The sequence below is a fragment of the Chelonia mydas genome, chromosome 15, assembly GCF_015237465.2.
Source record: "Chelonia mydas isolate rCheMyd1 chromosome 15, rCheMyd1.pri.v2, whole genome shotgun sequence".
NCBI lineage: Eukaryota > Metazoa > Chordata > Testudines > Cheloniidae > Chelonia > Chelonia mydas.
This window is the reverse complement of record NC_057856.1, coordinates 30,481,680-30,499,655: the sequence shown is the minus strand read 5'-3', so window position 1 is coordinate 30,499,655 and position 17,976 is coordinate 30,481,680. Positions and strand designations below refer to the sequence as shown.

Below are 17,976 nucleotides of genomic sequence, written 5' to 3'. Positions count from 1 at the left end.
CCAAGCAGCTGCTGCCAGCTCTTCCTTATTGCTCCCTGTGTCTTAGCCTCACTTCCTGTCTGATTCCTCCATGAGTCTCCAGGTCTCCTTTCTTCTAGGGCCTAGGTGGCCTCTCCTAAGCCTAACGGGGGGCAGGGGGAAGGGGGATCAACGGAGCAGTCCCAGGTGCACTGGCCTCTTCCCTCTTAATGGGCCAGTGTCACCTTCTGACGTCGTCTCTCTCACCCTGATCCTGGAAAAGTACTAAAAAGAACAAAACACCCTTAGCACAGAAAACAATGAGTCTGGTTTTCTCTTGCTCTGCACTCGGGCCAGCACTTTCACCAGCGAATCAATGCGTTCCGCTCTGTTGGAAGAGACACCCCTTGCCCAAAGACAAGACAGACCAAGAGTGGAACGAGAGGCACAGCCAGATCCTGTGAGTCACCAAGCACGTTGGGGTGGAGGCGGGAACACAACGCAGCTCTCCCGAGTCCAAATCTCCAATCACTAGGCCGCACTGCTTTGTTTATCACTTGCGTAGCCGTTCTGACTGATTCAAGCTGTGTTACCAACTCACATGTGGGGAGAGATCTGGTCGCACACGTATCTAGGATATTTTTGGGCTTACGAGCATAACAAAAAGCTCTAATGCGCAAACGTCACTAGGATTGAGCTCAGTCATTGCATCTCGTTCGTTGTGGGGAAGGAGATGTATCGAAGTAACAGGTGTCAGTAAAACTCTTTCCCACCAGATGGCTCTAGGTGTTGCTTTCTTGGTTGACAGATAAAAAGCCTCAGCAACTTTAGCCTAAAATACGATGAAACGACATTAAATTGTAACGCCGGACGGTAAATGGGAATATTACAGGAGCACTATTAGCAGTAAAAACCAGCAGCACTGAAGAGAGATTGAGGGAGGTGCCATTTATAGCCATGGTTTGGATAGTTGGATGAGTACGTCTGCCTCCTGCGATCACCAAGGTTTCTGTAGACGCAATTTCATGATGGAAATCGATGTATTAAAAGGGACATTATCAGATTGAAATCTAGTGAACTTCAAAACATGGTTTAAGAGCATTTTCAGTTGCTATTCCTGCAACAGCCTCACGCTGCCAAATTTTGTGGGTTTATAATCATATTTTCCTATTCACTAACATGTTTCTGTGTGCCCTATATAAGGGCCACAGATGAAAACAGGGAAACTAGCTGGTTGACAGCACAGAGGGAACAGTGAAACTGACAGGCTGCAAAATGCCATCAAATACACAAAGACATAGAATTGTTTGAAAAATCCCATTTGATTTCAAAGAAAATTTCAAATGCAACAGGTTTTTTTTTGGAAGTTTCAGTATTTCCAATAGATTTCAAACTAAACCCGTTTTCCCATCTTGTTTCATTTCAAATCACCATTTTTATTCTGTTTTTTTCTGAGAACCAAAACAAAAATTTCAACTCAAAATTAAGATATTTTCATTTTGATTTTTCCCCTTCCAAAAATTTCTCTGAAATCAAAGTGTTTTCAAGAAACATAACTGCTTTTTATCACCAAAAATGCCCCTGCAGTTAAAAAAATTTCATCCAGCTGTAGAAAACCCACTGCCGAAGCGAGAAACAGTTTCCTATCACTTTCAGTGTTCATAGCCAATGCTAGAATCTTCCCTGGAGACCTGTAAAGCACTATAGACATTTACAGATCTCACAGGCATGACTAGCCAGTGTTGGGCAGGAAGCACACACAGAATGGGACCCACTGTGTCGTTCGTAGCTTTCCTTCTAACTTTTGTGGGAAGTGTGCCTGCAGTCTTTGACTAGCTACAAGGAATGAATGAATAAATAAAATAACCCGTTAGCTGCAGGTTACAGTGTCGAAGAATTGTTTGAAAAAATCAGAACTGTACCCTTGCCCAGGTAGCAGCATGGTGCATTGTGGAGTAACAGCCCCTTGCTACAAAATCCCTGGTGGCCCAGTGGTGACAGAGCTCCCTCAGAAACAATGGCCCTGGTTAAACCATCCTCTCAGATGCATAGCATAGGCTCCAGTGCTCTCCTAAATCTCCCTTGCTTTGCTCCCCACTCAGCAGGCAGATAATGCACGACAACGGCTTCGCCCAGGAAAGCAGCTGCTGGCAGGGCTGTCTCTCGCTGCATTTTGACAGATGGCGTCAGCGGGAAAGAACTCCTGGCTCTTGGGGTGCAGGAAATCAGAGCCAGGAGAGAGCACTGCCCAATTAGCGACAGAAGGAGATTTTTCTTACCTTTGGAAGGAGTGGGATAAGCTGCATGAGACTTGCTGGATGCCCTTGTCTCATGGAGGAGGAGGGACCCCACATCAACACTGAAGGGAGTCCCCAGAACATAAACACAAAGTGCTCCCTCCCTTTCTGGGGTAGACCGGCCCTCCTTTATAGGGTACAAGCCCCATGACTGCAGCCCCCCTCCGGCTGGATCTGGGCTTCCCCCAAGCCTTTCTTCTTTTTTTATGCATCTCAGCGGGGGCCTGTCATTTAAAAAGCCCCCATTGCCCCTGCCCCAGCTCCGCTTCCGATCTGATTACCTTCCTCTGCACACCGGCCTGGGAAAGTGGGCAAAGAGCTGCGTCTACACCTAACTCCTCATAGCTTCCTGCTCCAAAACCACAGCCCTGCCCCGCTGTTCTCACTTATCTTAAGCAGTTCCTTGGGAGTGCAGGATGTTGACGGGGGCAGTGCCTGATGCAGTGCTCAGGCATTTGCCTCGTCTCTCTGCATTCGCTTTTGGGGTTCCACTTGGTCAGATTGTCCCGAGTCTCGCTCAGCTTAGCGTGCGCCAGGGTTCTCGTTCCAGGGCAGGAGGGAGTTGTTCTGAAGGAACCAGGCTCTCGAAGATCATCGGCATTTCCCGCCATTTTGTTACTCAGTAGCCTTTCACGGTGATATTTTGGGCAAGCGATTTTCAGAGGCAAAGCTCTGTCTGTACTGCAGCCTCTTGGATGGCAGAATGTGTCTCTGGCAGCTCTAGGTATCTCTGGCTAAGCTATCTGGAGGCCTCCAGGGACCTGAACAGATAGGAGAAACATAATCAACTTTGCCCATTAGGTTTCTGTAAATCTGCTGATTTTACCACTTGGTGTATGAACCAAAACTGAAGACTTGATATTGGTGAAATCCTTTGTGCATGTGCGTTATCTTTGTTTAGTGAGCCAGGCACTGCCCAACCCAACACATCTCAAATAAAGGCAGAGCAGAGGTGATAAAACCCTGACATGAGCCTAAGGCATGGGAATAAACTCAGCCATGATGACGCAGGAGTGATGCATCTTGGGCTGCTGTCTAAAAGAGTGCAAAAACGAGAGTAATCCTCACGTGCCTGGAGAATGGAAACAATTTAGGGCATTCACAACATGTTTGTGCAGCTCCTAGCACAATGGAACCTTGACTTGGTTAGCCTCTAGGCCCTACTGCCATGTAGATGTCAGATAATACCAACTAGATAGGCCTTAGGGCTGCTTTATGTCCCTGGAGTCTTAGCGTAGGAGGGAACCAGGGAGAGGAATGCAGAGAGGAGGCCAGGTCTGTAATAAAAGCAGTGTGGAGAACATCCAGAGGGTCACAAAACCCTCCTGAGGGAATCCTCCACCTTCCCATCGATACCATCCGGTCAGTCACCCTCCTGTGCAGGGAAGGCCACACTGCTGTGCAAAGGGGCCTTCCATATCTACTGCAGATGCTGACAGACATCCTGGGAGTTATGCATTTCCCTGCAAGGAAACCAGGCTGCATTAGAGCTGTGGAAGGAGCGTGCTCCTCCTGATGAGCCAGAAAGCAGGTGCCAGGAGAATGAAGGAAGCGCTGCTCTAAAATGATGGAGGGAGCAGAGAAGTTGTCCGGACAGGGGCACACTGTGTCTTGTGGTGGGTGGCAGCTCTCTGGGCTTCTTAGTGGTGGGGAAAGGAAACTGGAACCCCCCATGTCACCTCAGGAAATCCTGAGGAGAATTATCCCGAGAAAAAAAGCATGCAGGCTCTTCAGGGCCTGCACTCCATGCCTGGAGAAGGGCAGCGTGCTGAATTCCAGAGTTCCGCAGGGCGAGGGAGACAGAAATCTGAGCACAGCGCTCCCATCCCAAGGAGATGGCCCTGGCTCCCATTGCTGGCCCTGTGAAGCATCAGCATCAGCTGCTTTAACTCTACCCCACAGAACAACAGCCTGTTGGGATCAACCTGCGGACTGGAAGGACTCAGGGTGGCCGGCAGGAGGGGAGAGGAGTAGCTAAAGAAAAGTCACCATCCCCCTATGCACCGGTAACCTGAAGTCTCAGTGATGGGCCCATAACCAATCATTCTCTCTGCCATTCCTTTAAGGGCCTTCTTTTTCTCGAGATTTTACTTCTTTCCTCCAAGACAAGCTGAGATGAAAGCAGTAGAAGACTAAACAAAGACTCCATGCTTCCAGGAGAGGGTGCAGAGCAGAGTGAGGGAAAGCGGGCGGGAAACTGCCTTTATATACCTCATGTAACTGGCAATCATCTAGTCTCCAGCTGCCCGGTAGGGGTGGAGTTGATATGCTCTCTTATGAAGCATAGTTTTATGGGAGAGTAGAAAAGGGGATGAACTGCTTCCCACCTTGCCAAGGCAAATACCATTCACAGAGAATAAGGCGTCGGTTAGCCCTGGCAAGCGCAACAGAGGGATCATGACCTCAGCTTTCGAAACAGTCTCACTGCACAGGTGCAAGCATGTCATGCTTCTGTAACCTTCTCCTCCTCTTCCCTCCCAAAACATTTCTTTAGGAGGGTCTTAAAATCTGCGTCACCTTGAGTCATGGTGCCCGTATGCCCAACAGGCCAGTGTACCCTTACCTAGAAAAGCTCACGCGGCCTTGTCCTTTTTTTTAAAGAATGAAACACAACAGCATGGAAAGAATGAAACACAATAGCATGCTCACATGGGGTTTTTATTGGAATTCTCTTTGCATGAGAGCAGTCGACCAACACTCAGAAGCAGCTTAGCTGTTCAAAATAATTCTTAAAAAAACAATAATGGTAGAAGTAACTAAGTGTGGCACACCACAGAAACTGCCGATGACTGGAAACTGTGGACACACAGTCTCTGTGGAAGATCCGGCTTCGAACGTGCACTAGTGGTGTATTGATGAGGTATAAAACCTCCTCTGCACAATAAATATGAAAAGAACAAAACACAGAAAACAAATGTTTCTCAGATACAATATCTAAAGTGATGTACAGATACTGGCTTTTCTTACCATTAAATCACACACTGAAAACAGGTTCGCTTTCAATTTTTTTAATCACTCATTGCTATTAATATAAATCTGCTCCTCTACTGCTGCTTCTGAATTCAGTCACAAAAATAAAGTGAGTAAGAAAATGCCTCTCTCAGGAAGTTCTAACTTTATTCTGTTTTTCAGTCTGCTTTTATTTGCACTAGTTCACCTCACCTGCTCAGTCACCACTCTCTCTTAAGAAAGAAACAGGTACCTATTTCAATAGGGAAAACTTTATCCTTCCACGGTACTCAGCTACAGCCTCATACCGAAATCCCTTTATGCCTCTCTCCATTCCGCTCTCTAATAAGCTAGAATGGAAACAACAAGCACATCAGGAAAATCCTGATGCCAAGGTACAATCTACCCTCTAATGCAGGACTTCAAACTCAAACCTCTCGATATTATAAAGAAGTGTTCTGCTCTGCAAAAAGAAAAGGAGGACTTGTGGCACCTTAGAGACTAACCAATCTATTTGAGCATAAGCTTTCGTGAGCTACAGCTCACTGCATCGGATGCAAGCTTATGCTCAAATAAATTGGTTAGTCTCTAAGGTGCCACAAGTCCTCCTTTTCTTTTTGCGGATACAGACTAACACGGCTGCTCCTCTGAAACCTGTTCTGCTCTGGTATGTTTGGGTTTAACTGAATTGGAATCAGTTCTATCGACCTCACAGTGCATTTAAGAGAGGGCTTCAGAGAGAAGCTTTATGATGGCAGCACTGCATACTTCACTGTGGCCTAATCTCCCTCTGTGGATGCTCATGAGGCAGGACTGCTCAAAATTCTGGTTTGCTTGATAGCAACAACAATTAAATGTGGTCAAACAATTTAAGACTGGGAAAATGGAAAACAAAACAAAAACAAACAAACCAAAGAAAAGTAGTCAGCCTTACACAGTGCTGTCTCCAGCTCTGAATAAAGCACTTGTGCCAGTTTGTTAAGAAGGTTTCAGAGTAGCAGCCGTGTTAGTCTGTATTCGCAAAAAGAACAGGAGGACTTGTGGCTCCTTAGAGACCAACAAAGCTTATGCTCAGCTAAATTGGTTAGTCTCTAAGGTGACACAAGTCCTCCTTTTCTTTTTTGTTAAGAAGAAGAGGCTTAATTCCGATGGTGGGTAAAAGGAACACTTGATGGTGAGCTCTCCATAAGCACGATGTTATTTAATGAAATACTAAAGAGTACTTGAAGTTTCCCAATACATGGAGTTTAAAAATGTATTCTTTTATGCTGCAATGTATTCCTCAAAGCGTAGATGGCATGCTTTAGAGATGGGTGAGTTTTAGCAAATGAGTTATTTAATAAATTTAGCCCTATTGTCTGTTAGTAAATTATCCACCACTAGATCATAATTTTACAGAATTGTCCAATAGTCACAATAGTTTGTGAAGACAGAAGTCAAGTCAGCCAATAGTTTAGTTGCAAACTTCTCCCTATAGGTGAAATGCATTCCCGGTGCAGGAGGGGCCACCAAGACCCATGTGCCACTTAAATACAATTTAAATGCCATTTTGAAGGTTTCAGTGGGAGTTAAGCAGTACCATTTCAACTTATGAGTATTTGCTACCTATGTTCCATGATACTATTTCTGTTTCCTGATTGGATGATGTAAGCTTTATGAACAGGGGAAGTCCCTTTTTCTGTTCACAAAAAAACTGTGAGCATTGATAACTCTTCATATGTTTTCCACGACTAGTAATGAGCTTTCTAAAATGGCTGAGACAGCACTGCCACTGTAAAAATCCTTTTGTGATTATTTGCACTAGCATTTGTAACAATTTGCTTTCCATGAACATTCTTGAGAATAAAACCTCGCTCACTGGAATGTTCAGGAATAAAAGGAAGAAAAGCTGTGAATACCAGCAAATTGAGCTGATGAGTTTTATTTGCAAGGATGTTTATATGATGCTTCATTCACTCAGCCATTGCACTAAAAAGATGATCTAGGTAACTGCAAAAAAGGGTGTGTTTTTATTTTTACAATAAAATGGTAAACTGGACAGATTGTTACTGAAATTAATTTGACTTTATTTACGAAAAAAACAGAATAAAGCTGTTCACTTCTATCTGAAAGGAACTGCCATCTCGTTAAATAACAAGCTATACAGATAAGGAGCAGGAATTTTCTGGAATGTCACAAGTTGAAGAAATATATGGATTCAATAAATAATATAAAATGTTTTTTTGTTAAAATAGAATTCTTGGTTTTATACCTACACAGAGTAGCAACCTTTACATTAACAAAATAAAGCTGAGTCTGTGATGATTAGTTTAAAATAAAATAAAATTACAATTTAACAATAGTATTAAAACAGCCAATATGCAATAAATGACAATCCACATAATATGTACATCATGGAATATAAATCAACAGGAAACACAAAATTAAATCATTTGCAATTTGTGCAGACATTTGTATATATATTTTCTCTATATAGTTTAGATATTTTCCATTTTGTACAATATTACAAATTAAGAAATACTATAATTTTTTATAATAATATTTTCAGGGTTTTTTAACTTCCAGAATTATTGACTCATTTCTTAAAATAACACAACTAGAATTGTTTACTCTCTGCAGCACAGTTCAAAATAACCTGTCCCCCTAAGTATTTAGAATGGGAATATTTCAGAATTAAGGTACCTGCATCACCAATATTTGCCGAGTGGGAAAAGAAAAGAAAGTAATTTATGCACATCTACACCATGTAAAAATAAATGATATTAAATAGGAATGTAGCTGTCTGTACAACAGCCAAAGAAAATCACAACAAACACAGAGCTCCAGGTATTTCATCTTTCATGAACAGTTTACTAATATTTAAGGCCTCAATCCTAAAAAAGTAAGTATACGAGTAACTTTTTGCACATAGGGCTTCATCCTATGTTCCTTTAAGTCAATGGCAAAACTCCCATTGACCTTAATGGTGCTGCTGAATCAAGTCCAATTAACTTCAGTAGCAGTGTTTATGTGCTTAAAAGTTTGTAGGATCAGGGCCTGAACTGATTTCTAAAACTGATTTCTTTGTTTTTAGCCCCAAATGCACGGTATGACCTGTAATCTATGTAAAAGACTGTGAATACATGTATATTGATAAGAACAGTGGCAATATTACTGCCATATTATTTTATTTTTTCTTCACGGAAAGTGGAGTGCGGGGGAGGGAGCTCTGTCACATCTCTGAGGGAGTCACTGAAATTACAGGAAGCTTGAATGTAACTGAGCTCAGTAATGCTCCACATGCCGAATTGTGGACGCTGGGCCGACATACAGGAACAGTATGGTCCAGGCATGTGCTAAACTCACCCAGCATCTCCGTGCCTTTGCTTTTAAACCCTAACGTAAGAACGGCCATCCTGGGTCAGACCAAAGGTCCATCTAGCCCAGTATCCTGTCTACTGACAGTGCCCAGTGCCAGGTGCCCCGGAGGGAATGAACAGAACAGGTAATCATCGAGTGATTCATCCCCTCTCGCCCATTCCCAGCTTCTGGCAAACAGAGGCTAGGGACACCATCCCTGCCCACCCTGGCTAATAGCCATTGATGGACCTATCCTCCATGAACTTATCTAATTCTTTTTTTAATCCTGTTATAGTCTTGGCTTTCACAACATCCTCTGGCAAGGAGTTCCACAGGTTGACTGTGCGTTGTGTGAAGAAATACTTCCTTTTGGTTGTTTTAAACCTGCTGCCTATTAATTTCATATGGTGACCCCTAGTTCTTGTGTTATGAGAAACAGTAACTAACACTTCCTTATCTACTTTCTCCACACCAGTCATGATTTTATAGACCTCAATCATGGGACTTCTTAGTCGTCTCTTCTCCAAGCTGAAAAATCCCAGTCTTATTAATCTCTCCACATATGGAAGCTGCTCCATACCCTTAATCATTTTTGTTTGCCTTTTCTATATCTTTTCCAATTCCAATATAACTTTTTTGAGATGGGGTGACCAGATCTGCACACAGTATTCAAGATGTGGGCATAACATTGATTTATCTAGAGGCAAGATGATATTTTCTGTCGTGTTATCTACCCCTTTCCTAACGATTCCCAACATTCTGTTTGCTTTTTTGACTACCACTGCACATTGAGTGGATCTTTTCAGAGAATTATTGACAATGACTCCAAGATCTCTTTCTTGTTTGGTAACAACTAATTTAGACCCCACCATTTTATATGTATAGTTGGGATTATGTTTTCCAATGTGCATTGCTTTGCATTTAATCAATATTGAATTTCATTTGCCATTTTGTTGCCCAGTCACCCACTTTTGTGAGACCCCTTGGTAACTCTTTACAGTCTGTTTTGGACTTAACTATCTGAAGTAATTTTTTATTGTGTGCAAATTTTGCCACCTGATGCTTTACCCTCTCTCTCAGATCATTTAGGAATAAGTTGAACAGCACTGGTCCCAGTACAGACTCTTGCGGGACACCACTATTTACCTCTCTCCATTCTGAGAACTGACAGTTAGATCTAATGCCCACTGACTTCAATAGGTGTTGGAGTAAGCCCCAAATGAACACTCACTACACTCATGTATTTATGATGATAAATAAGCTCATCTCTGCAAAGTATTATTAAAAATATTAGATTTTAGCCTTAAATCTAGCTGGACTAGCATGATAATGAAATGAAGCTAAAGCATAACTTTTCTGATGAAGCATTTAAACAATGATACTTAAACTACAAGGATGACCTATACCTGGGTAAAGAAATTAACAGCATTATAAATGTTCCTCTACAGTTTTGCAAGCTCGTACTCAAGCACTTAATAGATTTGAACAATTGCCCCTAATTTTTAGCTTAAACACCATGAGGCCTTGGGCCATTTTACAGGGTGTTCACTGAAATGCCGCACAGCACGTCCCAACTAATGGAAAATACCCATTTCTGAAGAGTTCCACAGTTATACTTCTGTTTTTCAGTATAAATGAATGATGTTTTGCTTATCCCAGACTTAGGTGCTGATTCAGGAAAGCATCCCAATTCGGGAGAGCGGTTAAAGCACAAACGTCAATGTGACTTACACACCTGCTAAAGCGCTGTCCCAAATCGGGGCCCTAATTCACAACAGTAAATCAGAAGGCCTAACTTATTCCTTGCACACTCAAACTGCCATGGTCTTTCTTTCTTCACCCGGAGAACTGTAGGGTGAGCCCCATGTCTTTCAAGGAGAATTCTGAAGCCTGTTAGGCCCCAAGCCTTTAAAAGCTTAAACACATGCTTAACTTTACTCATATGCACAGTCTCAATCACACTACTCAGGGGCTTGATTACATTGATGCACATAAACAAGTCTCTGTAGGATTAGGGACTTCAGAGATTCATCAGCTCATATGTCAGAAGTAGTAATATACAGAATTATTGAGAAATATCCCCAGCAACAGCTAAGGTGTATGAGGGTGAATCTGACGTTGTCTGGAATATATTTTCAGTGCTCTAAAATGAAAAGGAAAAGGTTACCTACAAATACATAAAATAAAAGCCCGCACTAGAGCTGAATAAACATTTACAGCCTTGCAGATAGCAACATATTGAAAAGCTGCATTTAATGTTGAATTTAGCTTTGTTGAGGCAACCAGCTATTTTTAAAAATTTTTAGTTCCCTGAACATTTTATAAGCACACTGAGCGTACAAAGGGGGTTCAGCTGTCTAAAAGACAATACCAAGTCTGATCTCACATTTTCAATTTTTAACAAGTTTTACAACATATTAATATTCTTTAAAGATCCTCATGAAAAAACAATTGTGTTTCTCCCATAAAGACATAGAATTTGATATCTAAAATAGCAACAATTGGTTAAGAACGACAACAAATCTCTGGCTTCAGAATTCTTAAATTTTAAATCTCTCTCTACCGTATAAAATCTGACTCTTAAGTTTTCCAAGCGAAACTTTCATTTATTAGTGATAAAATACTTTACCATGAATACAAGTGTGGGGGTTTTGTTAAGATAACCGTTCTTTCAGAAATGTGAAATTACTGACTAAGACAGTGGAATGGTGCAAAACACTAAACTTCTACAAAGCTTCAACAATTCATTTTAATATTCTGGGCAAAAATAAAACTGGAGGAAAATAAATAACGATATATTTATATTAATATTTGACTCCTATAAGCAATTATCAAAGGGAATGCAGTGAATATTAAATGACAGATGATTTTACTGCCATTTTAAAAATCAAAATCCAGATAATTTCAAATAGCTTACAAAAATGAGGTGATAATATTCAAAGCTACAGTATATTCAAGTGTCAAACCAACTCTATTTTGTAATTTAATTTTTAAAATAAACATATCTTCCACAAGTTATTACACAGCTTTGATTCAAAGAAATGAATGTTTTAGGGGCACAAATTTTTAACTGCAGCTATATCTTCCTTTTATCTACAGAAAACAGCATTTTAGAATTTAATATTATGAAAATATCAGAATCATAACCATAGAGCCGCAAATGTTCCCAAAGGATATTATGACAGAAAATTTCAGCTACGGGAAATAACTGAAAGAGAACAAATGGAATTGATCAAATTGACCTTGAACTAATAAAACATGAATGGAGGAAGAGATGATATGAGGTTATTTTTAGAGTGGTTTTATCATAGATTGAGCTTTCTTTTTATTCAAAACACAAATCAGAATAGGTGCGTGTGTGTGGTATTCTCGGAAAACAATTCAAAAATATCCAGTGTACAGTAGATTACACTAAAAATCTGCCACTCCACAGTGGCATGAGTTTAGGGAAATACCACAGTTACTGCTTACAGAAATATACCTGGACTTCTAACATCACTTTTCAGTAGATGAAAATGGAACTCCATGCTCATTTTAAAAAGTAATCCAAGAAAACAAATGTGTAAATATCCTTTTAAAATTACCACTTGCCAAGCATAAAATATTTTTTAAAATTCAATTTCTTCTTCACACTATATCAAAGTATAAGAAAAATGGTTGGCATTGCTGTCAGATTTATTAAGCAACCCCCAGGTTTAGTAGCTCACACATCCAATTTCACAAGAATGTGGAAGATAAATAAAGGATTTTTTAAAAAAAATAATTTTTGAGGTTTTTTGGCACTTTATACTTTGCTGTCAATGAAACAGTTCTGAAGCTCTGCGGTTGACTGTTAGCCAGACAAGCTAGAAATGAACTGGTCAGAAGAGATGGGCAAAACAGATTGCTGGTGCAAATTCTGCTCCCATTTACACAGGTGCAAGTCCCATTGACTTTGCTGACTTCTATGAGAGTTGTACCCATGTAACTCAGCAGAACGTGATCCGCAATAAACAATGTAACACAGAATTAGATGAAGGCTCAAATTCTCCTCTGACTTGCACCTCTTGAAAACCCATGATATTCAATGAGACTCTCAGTATGTATAACAGGATAGAAATTGTCCCGAAATGTTCAAAGTTGTCCAAAGATTATGTACAATATTTCTACTTCTCTGAAGTATCACCTTACATCTGACAAACGAATGATGACATAAGGAGAATTTACATAAATTTGGCATATAATCGTCTTATTTTGTCATTTTCATCTTCAATATTCTCAGACTGTTTTCAGTGTGAATGTTTGAATTCTCTATAAAAGGAAATTCAGACTTCTTTTTGAAAGTCCTGCCATCTGATGTGCATGTGAATATTAAGTGCTTGGCTAAGATGAAGGTCTGGGAGAACTATGCTATGAGAACACATTACTTTAAAAGAGAGCGAGAGAAGAGTCTATGAGTCCAACAATTTAAGAGCAATCCAGAAGAATACATACCAAGTTATCCATACATTTTAATCCAGTATGTGCATTAGTATGCACTGGATTTACAGAATTTTTTAATTTTTAAAAAGTGCAGTTGAGCTGACATGGAAAAGAACTGTCTTTGTATTCACTGTAAACTTGTCAAAAGGAATCTACTGTTTAAAAACTGTGCTCAAATAGTCAATTTATACAACAGACCACTAGATGAAGCTACCATATATTCCTCTTCACCAATTATTACTCTATTGTGTCAGTTATAGTTTTGTATATAGTAGAAGAAGCATAACGGTGGTAGCTACTATTAGTGAGTACAACAAACCAAGGGAATAATCTGAGTTCAATGTTTCCATGAAGTATCAACAACATTCAAACCACAGGACAGTTAGAAATCAGTACTTTGAAGTGCATAAGAGTCACATTGTTGATCACCAGCAGTATGGAGCAAGGATATATTAAAGTCAATAGTGATGGCTGGAAAGAACAAGGCAACACATAGGATTACCTGTTATCCCACATGACAAACTTGCAGTTCCTGCCGAAGTCTGGGATATGTCAATAACAGACATCAACATGTAAATGATAAAGAGTAGTAACCATTTCAGTTTCCAGGTTTGGTACATACCAAAACAAGGGTATTGCAAAGAAAAGATTATCTTCCTTCCTTCAGTAGTTCTAGGATAACAGACCATTCGAACACCACCAGGGTGTGACGATGCTTGGGAACGATGGGCAGCCTCTACATTTGGCAACTTTCACTACTGCTATTAGTGAGGATTCACCTGGTCATTGCTTTAGTCTTCACAATCTCCAGATGTAGAGTCCTGTCATCATCCCATGCTGTAAACATCCAAGGTTTCTTCTTCTAAGTAATTCCTGGTTCAGGGATTGTACAAGTAACTAATGATGCTGTGGCCCTCATACATGGTGACGGAGTAGCTTTCCCCTTCATTCTCTCATCTCTTCTACAGCCCATTGCTATTCCTGTGGCTGAGTGGTGGCTTTGAAAGCTCTACAACTGTTGAGCGAGATTTATTGAGAAACTTTGGGGCGCGACGCAGCAGCCTCTGTGCCTCAGTAAAGGTTTCTGTCAGCTCTTTTTTCCACTGAACAAACTCTGGGTCACTCTGAAAGGGATACAGAAGTCGTTAGGCACTTCATAATCGAGTGCACATACTGGGGAATACCACTTTCCCTGTGAGCATTTTTAAACAATGTACTTTATTTTCCATTGGAAAATGAATGGCTCAGGGTATTGGTAACACACAACCTTTCATCTTTAAGCACTAAGTCAAACCCAGGCAACATGGTAGCAACCAAAGCTGTTACTTCTCTTGAAAAAGAGTGTGTGTGTGCGCACCCCATCCTTTACAAATGTGCTAACTCCTTGAGCTGCTGGGAAATTAGTTTGCTTGTATGCACAGACTAGGCTACTTACGCTCCTAAATTAGTCAGTCAGTTTTGACATTTTTATCCATTATTATTAAACTGAATTCACTCTGACAAGTTCCATTGAAATCCAGGTTTTCAGATGTGATGCATAAACCTAGTACAGCCATATCCTTCCCAGCTCACATGTAAAGCATGGCAAATACTTCATGAGTTTAGTTCAGACTTGAAAACTAAGAAAACTATTTTATGTCACCATTGGGTTTTATCATTGTATACAAAACATCTGCTTTAGTGATCACTGAAAACTTACAGTTGCCTCACCTCACACTGCAGGACAAATTGTTTGCCTCCTTTAATTCTCAGCAAGATGCATTTCTTATCTTTAATCTGAGTTTCTTCCACTGAGACTATCTGTTCCATTGTCAGTAGATTTTGCTACCACACATTGCAAAAAGAAAGCTGAATTACAATTTGAAGCTGTTACCCAACAGACCTAAAGCTGAACCCTAATCCACTGGGAATATACATGTGAATAAAGTTACTCCCAGGAGCAAATGTTAGCATGACCTGACCCTTAGCTTCCAGTAATACACTAACTAAAAATAGTTCATAAAGTAAGAGAAAGTATTCAAAGAAATTTACCAAAGGATTTAGTCACCAAAAATTACCAAAAGATCAACTCAGAACAGCACAAAACAAGGCACTGCAAAAATGGGATGTCATTATGAACTAAATGAGTGTTTTCCCCAGTCATAGTTGCATTTTACTTTATTTTCTTTCAAACAGTATTGCTGTGAAACACTTTAATCAATAGTTAGACAATTTTACTGTCTATGTCAAAGAGCTGCGAAGGATTATTGAAGCACTACAAATGTACAGATGGAAAAACATGCAAGCAGTTTTGCATAAAAGTTCTTAGGAAACAGCACAATGGAAGAACAATATTTTCAAATATCTCTTACAGTTGTGTAGCTAAATACATAGATGACATCCCTAAAACACGATCACCATTGGACTGAACTATAGACACTATAGCACTATCTTTGAGGTCAATGCTATAGTGTTTCTACTGCCTTACCATTTTATGTTTTTTTGTATAAATACTCCAGGGGTCCTAAATGAAAAAACAATACATTGATAAACTCCCAATTCTTAAAAAAAAAACCCACAAGTCTGTAAAGTCTATTTTAGGTTGCTTGACATCAATGTGCCTACTCACAAAGTAAAGTACTACTCCACGTGAGCAGAGGTATAAGAATCTGACCCGCTATAGTTACTCCAGAAAAACTCAAACTTCAGTGGCAGTTTTCCTGAGTATGGACTTCAAGATTTGGCAAAAATGCCTATCTACATTTGGTATCTTTACAAAAACTGTGTTTGTTATACTAATTTCAGACTCACCCGTGATTCTCCTTCTCCTCGCCATTCAAGTCGGTTTGGAAAGAGGTAAAAGTAACGACGTTGCCACTGAGTCAAAAATGGGTTCCCCAATTTCAACATGTACCCATGCATAATGCAGTCCTTCCCTAGTGCATAATCTGTGAATATAACAACTTCATTTTACACAATCAGCTACAACCCAGTGTTCAGGAAATGTGCTCTGTTCAGAAAAGGTTTACTAGTGTTTTCACAGCCTGTTAAATTTCAGCAGAAGATTCAGTACACATAATATTCTCTATAATGTGTTACCTTTTGCCTTCTAATTATTATATACACACACATGTACACACTGAGCCAGATTCTGCACCCCATTACAGCTGAGGGCAATGAAATTGCACTGAAGTAACCAAGAATAGAATTTGGCCCTATTAAAGAAGGCACCTGATTTACTGTTGAAAGAATTAACACTGAATATCCTGCGGAACAGCATATCGGCCTTTACAGGAGGAATGTTCTGTTCAACTGCTCAAACGTACAGAGAGATCCCCATCAGTTCAATTTTACTTTTCCCCCCAATTCACTAAATTGAGAATTTATGAAAATATGCCAAAAATAATAATGCAGAAAGAAGGCAAGAGTTAAGACACTACAGAGAAGGGGAGCTGCTCTGCTTTAAGAACATAAACATGATCATGCTGGGTCAGACCAATGTTCCATCTAGGCCAGTGTCTTCCGACAGTGGCAAGTACCAGATGCTTCAGAGGGAATGAACAGAACAGGGCAATTACTTAGCGATCCATCCCCTGTTGATCACTCCCAGGTTCTGGCAGTCAGAGGCTTAGGGTGGGGTTGTGTCCCAGACCATCTTGGCTAATAGCCATTGATGGACCTTTCCTCCATGAACTTATCCACGTCTTGGTCTGCATTTTGAAATGTGCCCATGTTTCAATGCCATCATTTATAAATTGTTTTAAAATACTATATGAAAACAAAAGACCAAAACAAAAAAAAGAGAGAGAGAGAGAGAGGGAATTTGTGAAGAAATATGGGCTCACTTCAAACTACCACAAGAGAACACTGTATTGAGGGGTAGGGACAGGTGAAGGAGCTCATTCTGCATTGACAAACTCATGGAGCCTCTCCAAAGTCAGTGGAGTTCTACAAGAGGTAGGTCAATGCAAACATGTCCTAAGGTGATGAACACACTGGAGGGTTACCCCATACCACAGAAGAGAGGGTCCCAACACTGTCACCGATCTCAAGTACATAATTCAATACCTTATTCAAAGGAATTACATTGGATACAATGGGTCTCGTTTTTTCATTCAGATGCTATCCTCACCATAAAATCAAATCCCGGATACACATTACTGAAAATACCTCAAACTTATGGATAACCAAAAGCACCATACAGTAATCCCTCTTGACTTTAAAAGATTCATTCATAACTTTTCTAAAAAGTCAAATTACATCATAAAATATCTCAAAGTATTTTAAGAAATACAGACTGAATTAAATGAAACCTAGAAGAATCATTAAAGCATGAAGTCTCTGAATTACAGGTAATTAACAACGTAAAATAAAAGGTTACCTGTTGGAACATATTTAATAACCGTATCTAGCATTAAAGAATGAAAAGATGTGCACTGGAAACATTACCTTCCTCATGGCCAAGTTGCTTATTTTTAGTCCTCTTCCTGGCCTCAATTTTATCCGTGTCTGCATTTACTGCATCATAAACAGTTTCTGCTACTTCTTGCTGCCAACGCTCTGATATTACCAGAGGGAAGTTCTTATACAATTCTTGATCACTATCAACCAACTAGGAGGGAAAAATATCATAAAATGCAGGATTTTAATAAGTTCTATTACCATTACCAACATACTCAATAATAATGCAATAATAAATATAATTTAAAAAAAGATTAGAATGACACTGTGAAGTAGACTAAGATTCCCAACTCTGCATGTAGTACAAACTCGAGAAAGCCAAGCCAGACAGGGCACTGTACATAGTTTTCTAGTTCCGGTGTATTTAAAGCGATAGTTTCTTAATTTACAGTACGGAAATCTTATCTCAGATCATAAATATACAGACACTGGATTTTTTGTTATTCTTTTTAGACATTGCTCAAAAACTCTTACACCAGCAATACGACATAAGTTATACAAGTGATACATTGCCTGAAAAAGGATATACAAT

At 40.0% G+C, this 17,976-nt stretch overlaps 1 protein-coding gene across 9 annotated transcripts in view; it reads right to left on the bottom strand.

Moving 5' to 3' along the window:
• Nucleotides 1-4,897: 4,897 nt before the first annotated feature.
• The window catches only part of GRK3 (G protein-coupled receptor kinase 3), a 126,035-nt gene continuing 112,956 nt past the window's right edge, over nt 4,898-17,976 (bottom strand). For 6 of the 9 annotated variants that reach the window (XM_043529327.1, XM_043529326.1, XM_043529330.1 and 3 more), the window contains 5 exons: nt 17,433-17,595; nt 15,795-15,931; nt 15,472-15,507; nt 14,715-14,828; nt 4,898-14,128 (listed from right to left, as the gene is read on the bottom strand). In XM_043529327.1, the coding sequence (XP_043385262.1) occupies nt 13,967-14,128; nt 14,715-14,828; nt 15,472-15,507; nt 15,795-15,931; nt 17,433-17,595 (612 nt within the window). In that variant the 3' untranslated portion in view covers nt 4,898-13,966. Of the gene's footprint in view, nt 14,129-14,703; nt 14,829-15,471; nt 15,508-15,794; nt 15,932-17,432; nt 17,596-17,976 lie in introns of all 9 variants that reach the window. The other 3 variants (XM_043529328.1, XM_037878676.2, XM_037878678.2) reach the window with 3 other exon arrangements.